Here is a 13,800-nt window from a genome sequence, read left to right as displayed (position 1 = left end):
CACCGGGCTGTCTTTCACTCTCTTCTCAAGCTCGCACGGTAGGCATCGTAAAACTCATTTTTTCACAGATTTCTTGCGGTTACTTCTTCTGATTCATCTTCAATAAGACTGTCTTCCTCCTTTCTTTTGTATCAGGCTGTCTTTCACTCTCCTCTCAAGCTCGCATAGTGGGCATGATAAAACTCTTTTTTCAGATATTTCTTACTTCTTCTGATTCATCTTTGTCGTCGTCGACTTCGTAACCTGAACATTAAGCTGAATATTGGTTCTGTTCCTAGACCTCGCAAAATATTCCTCACCTCATTAATATTGATATAGTTTATTTAAATCGAAAGTATTTTATAACGCTACAGTTATTATTAAAAATCAGTTATTATCTGCTGTTCCGCAAAAACTTTACCTTTCTAAGTTCACACGTGGCCCGAGGTACCCACTTTCCTATTACGATTTTCCATTGTAAAATATTGTTATAAAACAGATCGGTGGTATTTTTCTTCCTCAGGTTATGGCACGCATGTGATTTTTCATTGCCCTAAATGAACAGATCAAACCTTCTCTCCGTAGCTTAACGAAAATCAAGGCGTGAAAGATATAATGCTGATATATGTAAACCATCCAAGGACATCATACGTTGTACATAAAACAATTGAACGTTACATAATAAGGTAGAAATCAATATATTGGTTATTATAGTGGTATTTACTATGAACAGAATGATCTTTTTTTCAAATCAGCGCCCATATATTTCATAACTATAAGGTAGAAAAGTAGTATAGATCCAAAATAACTATATGATTCAACAATTTAAATGTGATAAAAATGTCTGTCTGGTAATTTCCATCGAGGTGTCTTCCATAATGAATAAATTTAACTGCAAGACACAATAAATTGAAAAAGAAAGAGCCTATCGATATGTTAACAATATTTATTTCATACTTAATGCAGTTAGCCATGTACTCTTTTAATAAACATATACCTGGCTCAATGAATCTGGGTTATATTGAATGACCAGAAAAGTTCAATTCTATAAGAAAATCCTGTAATCTAGATGTTATTAGAAATTGATGTTGAGCAAACATCCTGGTAACATGAAAATAAGCATGATAATTCATGCTAAAGTCATGGATGCTAGAGCATAATTGGGCTGTTATAATGCATGGTATAGTGAATTTCAGGTAATTTCACGAAAAGCAGATAAGTTCACTATATTCTAAGGTTTCTATGAAGTAAGTCGAAAATATATTTTTCTAAAAAAATGAATTGGGAAATTTTCACCTCAAAAAGAGTTATAAATTGGAAGATAGTTAATTTTGAATTCTCAGATTTTTTCTTGAATTTATTGGATATTTTCTAAGCATTTTGAGGTCAACAAGGGGCCCATTTCCACCGGGCTGCCATGGCACGTCTGCTAGGAAGACACCATTAAGTGGTGCATACCAAAGAGTCACTGACTAGGCACACACATGGAACATAAGTGCACAGGAATGTGTGCATAAGAGAAGACAAATGGGATCATGTGTGCACAATTTAAAATCTAGGCTCTAGTTTTAGGGATAAGTTTGACTTGAATTTAGTCCAAGTAAAATTAAATTCTTTGCTTCTGGGGAGCACGCCTGTCATCATCCAGATTGCATGATCGTGATAAATGAAGAGATGAGCTTACCGAGTCACTTTTTTCATTTTGTGCTGGGAGTAGATATGGGGAGATGTGACAAAATCTGGCATGGTGGACCTCAACTCAATCACATCTGATGGTTGCAAATTCACCCGATTGGATTGTAGGCGAACAGTCAGTGGAGGATGGCGCTCCATCAGATACGGTCAAATGGCCATAAATATTTCTGAAGAAAGTCCGGAAAAAATCAAAAAATTGAAGTGGGAGTCTCTAATATCATAAAATGGAGAGCTACCGTAAAGAAGCTGCACAAAAGAGATAGATTGGACTTTTCTTATTTTGTCATTCTTTAATTAGGAGACATTATGACAAAAAGGCTTGTGAGTGACAATTTTTAGGGTTTGAGCTTCTTTCAAACGTGAGTTCCTTCCCTCTCTTTATCAATCTTTTTGTTCCCTACAACACTCCGAACTCCAATTCTAATACACGTGCTCATGTCGGTGGATTAATGCTTAGAAGCATAATTAAAGGATGTAAGACCTAGACACTTAATTAAGGTTTCCATTCCATTTCTTACCATCTTCCCACAGTTTAAATGTGCTTACATCATTTCTTATCTCTGTTATAAGCTATTAATTCTTATGAATAGGAATTAAAAACTTATACATCTTTTTCTAATTAGGGTTTTCATCTGAAATCTCTGCCTAAAGTTTATTCATGATAATCTGTACACTTCTTTCATCTTCTTTTCATTCTACGGTTAAACAAGGCCCAATAGCCATATTCTTTCTTATATCTCTCTTAGGTGATTAGTCCCACATGGGTTATTTTAAGCACCCTAATCTCACCTGCCTGGCATACATCTTAAACAGACACAATAGTGCATCATGGGTGTCCTACTTTGAGCATCTCCTCACCTCCCATAGTTTGCTTCATCACTTGATCGATGATCCTCCTATGGTCACATTTCCTACTTTTGCCTAGTGGATTTTGCTTGACTCAGCTATCTTGACATGGATGCTATAGAGCATCTAGCAAAGTATTGTCAAGCCCCTTGTACGCATAAAGCCTGCACATCAGCTATGGACAACACTAGAGTACATGTACACTTGAGAATGGACCAATATCTGTGAATATATTTGAGTCCATTCTCACTTGTAAGCAAGGGGACTCCGCTCTTTAGACTCATTTTGAGACGCTCCAACCTTTAATGCAGGAGTTAGATATCTATTAGCCCTTGACAACTAATCTGCACATGTTAGAGCATTATTATCAGGAGTTTATCACTTGCGTCCACCTAGTCGGACTTCGTCCATCTATTTTTTCTAATATCTTGCGTACCATCCTCTCGGGTAAATGGGTACTTGACCTTTATCATATATTCTCTATTTCTCTTAATATGACTATATGCACATCACACTCCTCATCGAGAACTACTCATGCCAAGTTTACAATGGCGGTCACAGATCCTTCCACATTCATAGCCGACAACTGCACTCCACCACGAGGAAAAGGAAAGAAATTGTTCCCTCCTTACATATATTGCAGTTGGCAGAATTATCATTCCAAAAAGTGTTTGAAGCAGTTCGAGAAACATAATTTTGCACAACCAACTGTTACGAATGCACCTCTTGTGCCTCCAACCTTACTAACTCTATCGAGTGTCCCACTAACAACATTCAATATCTTCTGTAGATAGGTGACACTATCTGCTGTAGATGAATCCCTTTGTCATTCAGATGGTCTCGTAGGATATTCCTCTCTAGAAACATCATCTGCTTAAGCCACGTCAGTTACGCACACTCTCCTTAAATCTTCATCATCATATTTTATAGTTGACTCATGGGTGTCCACACACATGACCAGCACATCCAACCTTCTCTCCTCATACCAATCATCACCTCCGTCCCCATCTGTTACCATTGCCAATGGTTGGACTTGTTCAATCATATGACATGTCAATACAACCGCCACTTCCCATATTCCCTTTATACAATTTCTCCGCATTCCGGGATTTCCCGCAAACCTTCTCTCCATTAATGCCATAACCACTTGCAATAGTTCTCGGTAACATGTTTTCCCTTATCTTGCATATTCAGGATCTGCATAGGAATCAGAGGATTGGTTTGGGGCGTGAGAATGGCTGGGATATCTACCAGCTGATCTCCGATGAGAACGTCTTAGGCCTTTAGGCATTTATTTCTTCATCTTCATCAAACGCATCCATTCTTTTTTTTCTAGGCCTTCCTTGTTTATAAAATTACAAAAAACATTACCTTCACTTTATTTATCTCCTTTTGTGTGATACCCAGGTCAACTAGGAAACACAACAGTTCATTATATTCACACCAAAATGACCTTCATTCATCTGCCCCATTCAACCTAGTCCATTGTGACATCTGGGGTCGCTCCCGCACTCCCTCCAATTTCGGCTTTGTTATTACAACATCTTTGTGGACAATCACTCTAAAGTGAACTAGACCTATCTCCTCCATGATCCAACTGAAGTTACCTTTACAATTATCCATTTGCTCGATGAGGTGACCACTCAGTAATCCACTACTCCGAAAGCATTACATATTGTTAATGCCTTGGAGATAGTACACACCTCAGTCTAAGCCCTTTAATCAGATCACGACAGCATCCATCAAACCTCCTGCCGACAAACCTTAAACAATGATGTCCTAAACAATTTTTTTTTACCTACTTGACATTGCTTGCACACTCCTAATCAAGATGAGCATCACTCACTATCTCTGTTCTGATGTTATCCTCGTAGCCAACTTCCTCCACAGCCATCATCCCTCTACGTCCCTCAATGACAATGTTCCACTTCATTGTCTTCATCCTCAATGCCCCCATTTCCCTTACCTCTTAAGGGTTTGGATTACTGTCTTTGTCCAAGATCAATATCTCTCTCACTCTTTAAACTCTCCCCGGGTGCCCCAAAAAAGTGGTATTTATCAGCTACTCTCATACACAAGAAGGATGTAGCATCTACTTCCCGAGTACCCGATCGTCCCTCATCTCAGCCGATGTGACATTCCATGAGGAGTCGCCCTTATTTCCTCTAGAAAGCCTAGTGGTGTTACATCTAAACCGATGTCACACCACTAGGCTTTTTTCCTCTGTTGGATGTTGTGAATTTCTCTCATTCTCTTCTTAGCTTTCCAGAATCTTACATATCGGCTCCCATGGATCCCCCATTGGTCTCACCTACATCATCAACTCAGGAGGCAAATCCACCTACCTCCATTGCTGCCTCGCCACCTGCTTCTCTTGCCGCTCTCTGATGTAACACGATTGTCGGGATCGAGCGGCTTGTGTCACACCACAGGAGACGAACGAGTATGCTTGATACAATGAGATCAATTGATGCGTATGCGTAGTAATCTCAATGAGAAGTGCAACGAAAAGACAAGTTTTAAGTAGTGTCAGTTATTTTAATAAAAATTGTCGGTTAAGTCTAAATTATGACAATGACATAAAACCCCTACATTTGGACTTATTAGTACCTCAGGGAAAAATTGTTCTACACTTCACATGCTTATTGGGATAGTGTTTTGAAGCTATTAACATGTCAGGCTTCCCAAAATATCCGTGAACCATGGGCTCACGGATGTCCACTTCTTCTCAAACTCTTTGTTAACACTTTTTGAATCTGCTCACCTTTGAGTCTCTCTTTTTGGTGTGAAGAGAAAATGGAAAGGAAGAAAGGGCTTGGGGGCGAGAGAGGGAGAGGGCAACCATCCTTAACTTGCCTAGGTGCCTAAAATAGGTACCGCCTAATTTATAAATTATTGAATTTTATTTAACTCTTTAATACATTATATGCAGCAGTTGCTTTTAAACTTATGTCTACATACTTCTAGGTTCATATATGATGGAGCACATCAGCCGAAGTCCACAGAGATGTATTCCAAGACACCCTCACCGTCATCAACGCCTCCGCCGGTTTGCGTTCAGCCCAACTGCCGCCCCAAGGCGACTGTGAAGACACGAGGGTTCAAATACCCCGAGTGACAGCATGCTTGGGATCGTTCGTTTTTCAGTTTTACCTCGTTTGTGTGTTCATTCCATCGTGTTTGTATCAGTGCATGTCGTGTCATTCGCGTCATCTTCATGTCAAGGATTGTGGTTTTGTTCGTGGCGTTATTCTCAGTTTTGCATCTTCTCTTCTGCTCCTTTGGGATTCCATGTTTTGGTTTTTGATATTATAAGGGGGTCCTATGTGTGGAACCCCCTTAATGGACCTCTCATGGGCCCATCTTGACCCCCTTATATAACGGAAGAAGAGGCGACCTAGGAAGCTAGACCAGGAAATATCATCTTGTTGAAGTGTTCAACGTCTTGGTCTCGTGGAGAGGAGAATAGCAAAGAAAGAAGACGAGGAAACAGGGGGTGGAGGAAACAGAAGCAAAAAAGGGCGAAGAAGGTGGTCGCCGTTTCCCATCGCTCCTTGACTACCTCGGATTCATAGTCAGAGCTGCGAGACTCACACGCCTGGCTCATCGACTTTCACGTCGCGCGAGACGGGCAATGGCATCATATCTCCTCTTCTGATGAAAGTTACGTAGTGCACACTTCAATGAAATGTTGGTGTATTATCAGGGTCATCCTTATCAATGACATTTGGAACAAATAAAAGTGGTCATTTTCGTTCAGTTCATTGTCTATTGACCTACATATTGGGACATCTAAGATTAGTACATTCAAAAGAAGCATGCCATTTAGTAAGTACAAGCATGCAAACAAATAAGAAGAAAATATATACTCAATAAGTATTTAAAAGTACTATTTTAAATAATATTTTCACAACATATCTATTAAAGCAATTTATTAAGGGGAATGGTTTACGACACGTCAGAAAGACATCATCCAATGTAAGACGACATCCAGTTATGGTACTTCTCGTATTTTACGCCGAAGAGATATTTTTACTTTCCTAGAAAACCTTTTGAGTTTTTCTCATCTGTGGCTTGTATAAACTCTGAATGTGTCTCGAATTGTATGGTGTAACGGAACTACTTCAAGGGTTTTTTCTAATGTTTTCCCTTTACTTAAATACTGCAGAGTGGATTCGGATTTATTCATTTGATTTATTGACAGGGTTGTGTTATCAGGTCAGATACTAGTTTTTTATATGCAAGTAAAACTTGGACTCAAAGGTTAATGTGGTACAAGAAATTAAAAATGATGTTCGAATCATTCTTATACTTTGGTGCTTGGGTATCCGCTTCACACTGGCGGCAAACTGTGCGGTGACGTGTAACTATTCAATAACAGGTGTACAGCGATTAAAAGAAAAGAGTTCTGTAGATTTGGCAGCCACCGAATGAATTGGGATAGGTTCATGGTCAATGCGACGTAAACCCTTTTCTCCGAGTAGTCATATCAATAAAAATATGATCTAGACATATTACCATCGTATCGCCAAAAGCTTCTTGCGGGTCGCATGAATCGTCAATAGGACTATAAGCGGCTGATCACGGTCCAAGGTAGTAGGTGTCTGGCTATGATTTGACGGGACCAGGTCGACCGCGGGTACGCGTGGAGTCTTCCTCGGGTCAAGCCAAAATGAGACATATTCAATGAAAGCTCCTTTCCGGGGCATTGAGACTTTAAGAGTATCATATCCGATAGAAGCTCTTCAGCTTTCTTAAAGACAAGTTAAAGTCATTGAATCTACAGGCAATGCGTAGAAGCTGCAAGCGCTTGCAGCTCGGGGCTACCATGGGCCATTACTGACGCTAAGCCAAGGAAAATGAAAATTTAGAAAAGAAAACACAGAATCAAAGAACTTGAATAAGAAGAGCATAGTGTAAAGTGAGGGCTGTTAAGTTAATTCAATGGTGTCTAATCGGTGGAGTTAGTGGGCGTTAAGAAGCCTACTGTATAGAGAGATACGCCGCCTTCTCTAATGGGTTTCCTCATAATCAAGGGTGGAACCATCTTCAATGATTTCGGAGTCATTCATATTGGCATTCACTGAGAGCTCATAGTTGACTGAATAACAGAGAGAGAACGATAAAGAGATAGAAAATAAAGAGAGCTAGAGAGAGAAGACAGGACCACGTAGTCTCTGCAACAGTAGGCCGCAGTTCAGCTGCCACCCTGCTGAATTCTTTTCTCTGAGGGATAATCACCCTTTTCGGCCTTCTTTACGGACATTTCTTCTAATGAGGGCCGACAAGCTGAGAGCGTAGGCGCCACGTTTTGCGGGCTTTCTTACTCTAAGGCACGTGACTTGCGCTGCACAGCCATTAAGGTATATTAAAAGAACAGAGGGTAGGGAGAGTCTAAGATAAAAGCAGTCGTCTTCAAGCTCCGGTTTTCCTCGCCCGAGTATCTGCTCAAGAGGGATTGTTTCTTAGGAGGATCTCTGGCGCACTGTCACGCCGTTTGCATATTTCTTTCTCGTTCGTTCTCCCTCCCAAGCTACGTACTGAGCAGAATCACAGATCTGAAAGATCTCTGAGTAGGTTTTTGTTTTGATACTTTTCTTGCTCTCCCCACCATGGAAGCTCTGGGCTTGCTAAAGTACTGGCGTGGAGTTGGAGTGGGGTCTTCTGGATCCTTCATCTCTGCCAAAGCAGCGCCACCAACGAAAGAGACGGAGGACGATCCCAGCGACGACGATGGCCCCTTCTTCGACCTTGAATTTGAAGTCCCGGACAACGAAAACGAATCCCACCGTCCCGAGAACTACGTCATCCGGATTGTTCAAGCGGAGCAAAGGGACGAGCCTGGAGAAGAAATTTCCAAGCTTTCGGAGTCCGCGTCTAAAACCCAGATGCTCCCCGTCTCAATACTAAGGACGAAGTTACGCGTCTTCATGCTCAGTCTGAAGAAGCAAAAGAACCCTGCCGAAGATTCAGCGGCAGAAGAACCCGTTTCTCAGCCTAAGGAAAAAGTATTAAGGGTGAAGTTCAACCTCGAGGAGGAAACTACAACCCCACCCTTGAAAAGGGACTACAGCGCGAGGTATGGCCCTGGAATCAATGAAGCAGAGGAGAAGAAGCCGCCCAAGGAATTCGTTCAAAAGTACCTCGGCAAGATGAAACCGCAGTATGTACGTCTATCTAAGCGCTATGAGGAGAAAGCGAGGCTCTCAGGACAGATGAGCCCGGAGGATGTGGTCTTAAAGGAGAAGGATAGAAGAGATAGAGAACTCGGCTCTTTTACGGCTGGTGATTTTCCTAGCAGCCCCAAGGCTGTTCAGAGGCTAACCAGGTCTGGAGGGCTTCGTGTGGTGTATAACCACTTGGGAAAGAGCAAGTCTGCGTCAGCTGCCGTCGCCGCCGCGCCGTCGCCGCCTCCGTCGGCGCACAGTCGGCGGGACGACTCGCTCTTGCAGGCGCAAGATGGAATTCAAAGCGCCATTGCCCACTGCAAGATGTCCCTCGGCGTTACCAAAGGTGGGTTCTTTCTCTTGCTTTCTTTGTCGTTATTCTGTTTGAATCAAGTTTTCTTCTCTGTTATTTTCAGAGCCGGACGCCCTCGCAGACGGCAGGGAGAAGGCGCGCGAGTTAACTGTGTAGATGTTTGTAAATTTCCTTGTGGGCTTGTATATCTCTCTTGCCCGTATTTACGGGCTCTGAAAAACATGAGCACCGATCTCCGGCGCTCTTTCTACCCGGTTCAAAATCTTTTCTTTTGCCCGACCACCGTGGCTTCCTCGCAGCGTTTTGTCTTTTTCTTTTTTTGTCTTTCTATCCTCAGAGATAAAGGGTAAAAGGGGTATAGCGAGTTTCTTCTGGGTTGTCGGCTACTAGTTATCGCGAGGCAGGGAAGGAATCGAATCGAATGTCTGTGGCTTGTTCTCACCGACTTTCGGCAGTCTTTTTTACTATCAGTCAACGAAGCTTCTTCCTAGTTGCCTCCATGTAAGGTTTTTGTTATGAATATTGAGTAAGAATCTCGACTGTCGAAGATATTCAACCTTCCATAAAATACTGTTATGACTTATGACGTATGAAATAAGAAAAAACTTCGAGCTAAATGTGGAAGAGACTGCTGATCGGTGAGAGTATACAAGTTACGTTTTACTTACCCGCGGTCGGTACCGGAAATTAAGCCCCATCAGGATCTGGGAGAAATGACAAGAACTTCCCGCATCAAGAGAAGGATATTCAAGAGCGTGAATAGAGGGGTTTTTAATTTATTAGTCCCCCGAGATGGCCCCAAATAACTATTTCAACATTTTCATTTTTATTTCTCAAAATAAGATATTAAAAATACAAATTTTATTTCAAGAATATTCTTCTTCTACACAATCCCACTAAAGTAAACTGCCGCGATTCTTCAACCCAAGCCTGCAGATGAAATTAATAAATGGAACTCTTACTGGCCCTTTGGTGAAGAGGTGACAACAATTTTCAGTTGATCTGATGTATGGAGTACAAATGGTGCCTTCTTATATTCTTTCTTAATGAAATGCAGACCAATCTCTACTTGATTCCGGAAAGGATTATGGCTGAATTTTCGTCACCGTTCAGTCTTTCAGGGGCCTCCGCTAAATTTATAACACCTCTAATCCATTTTGCTTTGCCTGCTCCAGTTGATATTGCCCTCAGTTTAACATTTTTAGTGCCAGAAGCGGCACTTTCTTATGCGTTTCCGCTTTTCCATGACATAATATTATACCTTCCGCGTCTGCAAGCCTCTGATTTTCCTGTAGTTTACAAAAGAGTTGGAAATATATGGCATTAGCGTAAGTCATAAAATATAAAGAATCATACTTTTTAAATCGAAGTCCATACCCCATAGCACCTTCAAATTATTTCAGCACTCTGCAAGCAGTTTTCGTATGATTAATACTGGTGTCAAGTGCAGATGAAATAAATGGTCTATTATAAAATAGATGGATTAATTTTCTAGGTAACCTCCGATATTCACCAGGATCAGCTGCCTATGTTTGTTTATGATCAAATAATGATGATAACGACCGTGAATAAGTATCCATGCTTAAATGAAGTTAAGTATCAGAAAATCCTTATGATGGCATGTGAATTGTTAATAACTACCTCATAAATCATGATTTACTTAAATTTGAATCCATATGTTACTTTTCACAATTTCTTTTGATTATGGAGATCATTGGACAAACCCCACTTGACCTTCACAAATTAAAATGCAAATCTTCTTATGTTTTCTGTAGTTATATTAAGTGCAACGGATGGATGAAGGAGAGCAAAATTGTTCCCAGAGTGATGTGGCCCAATCAAAACTCTGCAAGGAAGGATTGCACAATTATCCTGACAGTGATGTGGCCAATCAAACTCTACAAGCAAGGAGAACGCAACATCCAAAGAGTGATGTGGCCCAATTAAACTCTACAAGCAAGGAGAGCACAAACATCCCACCAGTGATGTGGCGCAATCAATCTCTACAGACAAGGAGAGCACAATTATCCCTAAAGTGATGTGGCCCAATCAAACTCCACAAGCATGAAGACCCAAATAGTGATTACAGAGTGTTAAAGAAACTAGCCATTGGGTGTTTCATATTGGGCCATCTATGTTTCCGGCCGACTAATCTCTATATAGAATCTGTGCCCTAAAAGAATGAAGTGAGGTGTCTATTTTTTTTTCTCGACTTCTATCTTCTTGTCTCATCTTCTCCACCACCTGGTTCTTGACCCGAAGTTCTCTGATGCAGGACCACGTCCGAGACGTCACCAAGGGTTCGTACTCAGTGACGATGGGGCGTCGGTGCGCGACGAGTGCCGGGATTCGTCGGGCACGGGAGTCCTACGAAGACAAGCTAGAATGACAATGGTAGGGAAGGGGTGTGGTACATGCAGCTGCCGACGAACAAAGAGAGGCCGACGACCGGGCTCGACGGGATCGCCCAGGGACGGAAGGGGACCTTCCGACCCTCGTCCAGCTGGACGAGGTTGCTAGGTCGCCGAACGGGAATGTCCCGCCGGAGATAGCCCGCACGCGACGGGCGAGCTGACTCGTTCCCAAACCAGGTGGGACTCTCAATAATGCGCCGTGACGTTCGCCTGTCTCGCTCACCTATGGCTAACCCGAGCGCGGTGGAGGCAAACGAAAAGTACACTGCAAGAAATAAGAGACGAGAGGGGACGGCGTACCTGATGGTCGGCGCGGGCCTCGTCTCGGTGGTTCACTAGGAAAGCCGGGGAAGGGCGGCAGCGGCAGGCGCGGACCGTCCAGAGTCGTCGGGGGGCTCGTCGGTGGCAGGCGGCACGCGGGGAGGAAGTCCTGGCCTAGTGCGATGAAGGGATGCTCGAGAGCGAGCCGTCAACGCTGAGACCGGTGAGTGAAAGTAGTGCCTGGATAGACCAACCGACCAAGAGCGACAGCTCGTCGGCTGTCGGCAGACAGTCCTCTCGCGAGACCGTTGCACACAGCCGGTGCCGAAACGGGTCGCGCAAAACACAGCGGTCGAGGGGAAATCTGCGTTGGCGGGACGTGGAGCACTGGAGGCAGCGGGTAGCGTCCAGGAAGTATCGACCGTCCAAGGTCGTAGGTTGGATGCCATAGTTCTGGAGCTTCGAGCGTGGACGAACTAGAGGACCTGCTGGGCGAAACCACTAGGACAGAGAATCACCAAGACCGGCGGGCAGTTCTCGGGAGCGGACGAGCCGACGGGCGTAGAAACGGGCGCCGGCTTAGCAGTGCGACGGCGCCAAGATGGATGGGCGATGACTCAGTTCGTCAACTATGAGGAGCGCACCAGGAGCCGGGGTTGTCCAGCGACGCAGACTACTGTCACTGGGAGTCAGGGGAAATGTTCGGCGGGGAGGCGAGCGGGAGCAGGCAGCGCGGGCGTGCTCGCGGTGCAATCGCGCGCTCGCGGTACAACCGCGCGCAGCGGAGCGGCCGGCGCGCGGCCGCGCGGGCTCGCGAGTGGGATCTCCAGGCGGTGCGAGGGCGCTCAGCAGTCCCTTCTTCCGTCTCCGTAAGATCCTCCTTTGCCCAGGCGTCTCCTTCCTCAGCAACCTTCTTCTTCAACCTGTAACTCTAGGGCTCCAGGAACAGGCTCACGAAGGCTCTCAAAACCCAACGAGGGGGGAAAATACTTCTTTCATCAAAACAACGTGAGTCTCTTTAGGGCAACTCTCTTCCCTTATATAGGGGAGGGAGAAGGTTGGCCCATTAAGTCCAAAACACAAAACAGGTGAAACTAAGAAAACATAACGGACTAATCCTAGGACCTTGACGAAACAGAACCGACGATGAGCGAAGGTGGGGAAAGGGAGGCCCTTATAGGATGAACCTCCTTCCACTACATGCGATCATGACGCGCCGGTAAACTACGTAAAGAAACAAAGACGTAAAGAAACAAAGACGAGTAAAGAAACAAAGACGTAAAATATAACGATACGGTGTCCATTACCCGGAATACTTGAATCCGGGCGTGCGTACCGACGCCTTGGCTTGCCGGGCGGGCTGAACGCGGACGGCCGGCGCTGTCGAGGGCGGCGGTGACGTCTCCGAAGACGTATCCAGGGCTGGAGCAGGTGCTGTCGGGGACGACGGTGACGACTCTGACGGCGTGTCCGGGCCTGCGCCATCATTCTCTATACTATAGATGGTATCAGATCCTCGGTTAAGACGAGCAAGACTACCAAGCTGAGCAGGACGGTCCCATTTCGTCCAAACCTACATTGGTGACTCTTGGTTCATTAGCGACTCTGCTGGGGATATCTTTCTCGATCGATCTAAAGCAAGACCAGCACGGGTCGTCTTCGTCCTCGACTTCAATGCCGTTGTCTTCCTCGTCTTCTGTTACACTGTACCAGCACGAGTAGGGGCTACTGTCTCGGTTCTTCAGCGATACCGGCAGAGGCTGACTATTCCCCGAACGGTCACTTCTCTTGTCAGAGCACAGAATTTTGCTTACGTGACTTCTGAGAGAAGATTGCAAGGGGGCCTTTAGCTACTTCACTCTCTTAGAAGAGTCTCCCAACTAAATGGGAGGACACGGTTGGAAGCATCTCCTTTCTTCAACTATCTTACTTCTGCAACTATCACGTGCATTTGTTCCATCTTTACTCACTAATTGTGGTACTACTTCCGTTGTCGTTACATCTTTAACTATGGCTAAAGAAGAACATGTATCCACATCTGGGGTAGATCTGGGTGTGTCACTTGGTTGCATAGGGGACAAATGGTATACTCAATTGCTTCAAACAGCTCAATGGAATCTGCTCA

General features: G+C 44.0%; 1 protein-coding gene and 1 long non-coding RNA gene across 2 annotated transcripts; one reads left to right on the top strand and one right to left on the bottom strand.

Moving 5' to 3' along the window:
• Positions 1–7,844: 7,844 nt before the first annotated feature.
• On the top strand, positions 7,845–9,298 carry LOC144703479 (putative membrane-associated kinase regulator 2). Its single transcript, XM_078575649.1, has 2 exons — positions 7,845–9,033; positions 9,104–9,298. The coding sequence occupies exons 1-2, from the start codon at positions 8,133–8,135 to the stop codon at positions 9,154–9,156; spliced, it is 954 nt and encodes a 317-aa protein (XP_078431775.1). The 5' UTR covers positions 7,845–8,132; the 3' UTR covers positions 9,157–9,298.
• A 505-nt stretch (positions 9,299–9,803) lies between these two features.
• Positions 9,804–12,670, bottom strand: LOC144703480 (uncharacterized). The gene is made up of 3 exons (XR_013581537.1): positions 11,715–12,670; positions 10,378–10,407; positions 9,804–10,289 (listed from the first exon to the last, which is right to left on the bottom strand). It is a non-coding gene; the product is annotated as an uncharacterized LOC144703480 (long non-coding RNA).
• Between the last annotated feature and the right edge of the window lie 1,130 nt (positions 12,671–13,800).

This window comes from Wolffia australiana, chromosome 5, assembly GCF_029677425.1.
Source record: "Wolffia australiana isolate 7733 chromosome 5, ASM2967742v1".
In the NCBI taxonomy this organism is placed as follows: domain Eukaryota; kingdom Viridiplantae; phylum Streptophyta; class Magnoliopsida; order Alismatales; family Araceae; genus Wolffia; species Wolffia australiana.
This window is presented reverse-complemented; position numbering and strand designations above follow the sequence as displayed.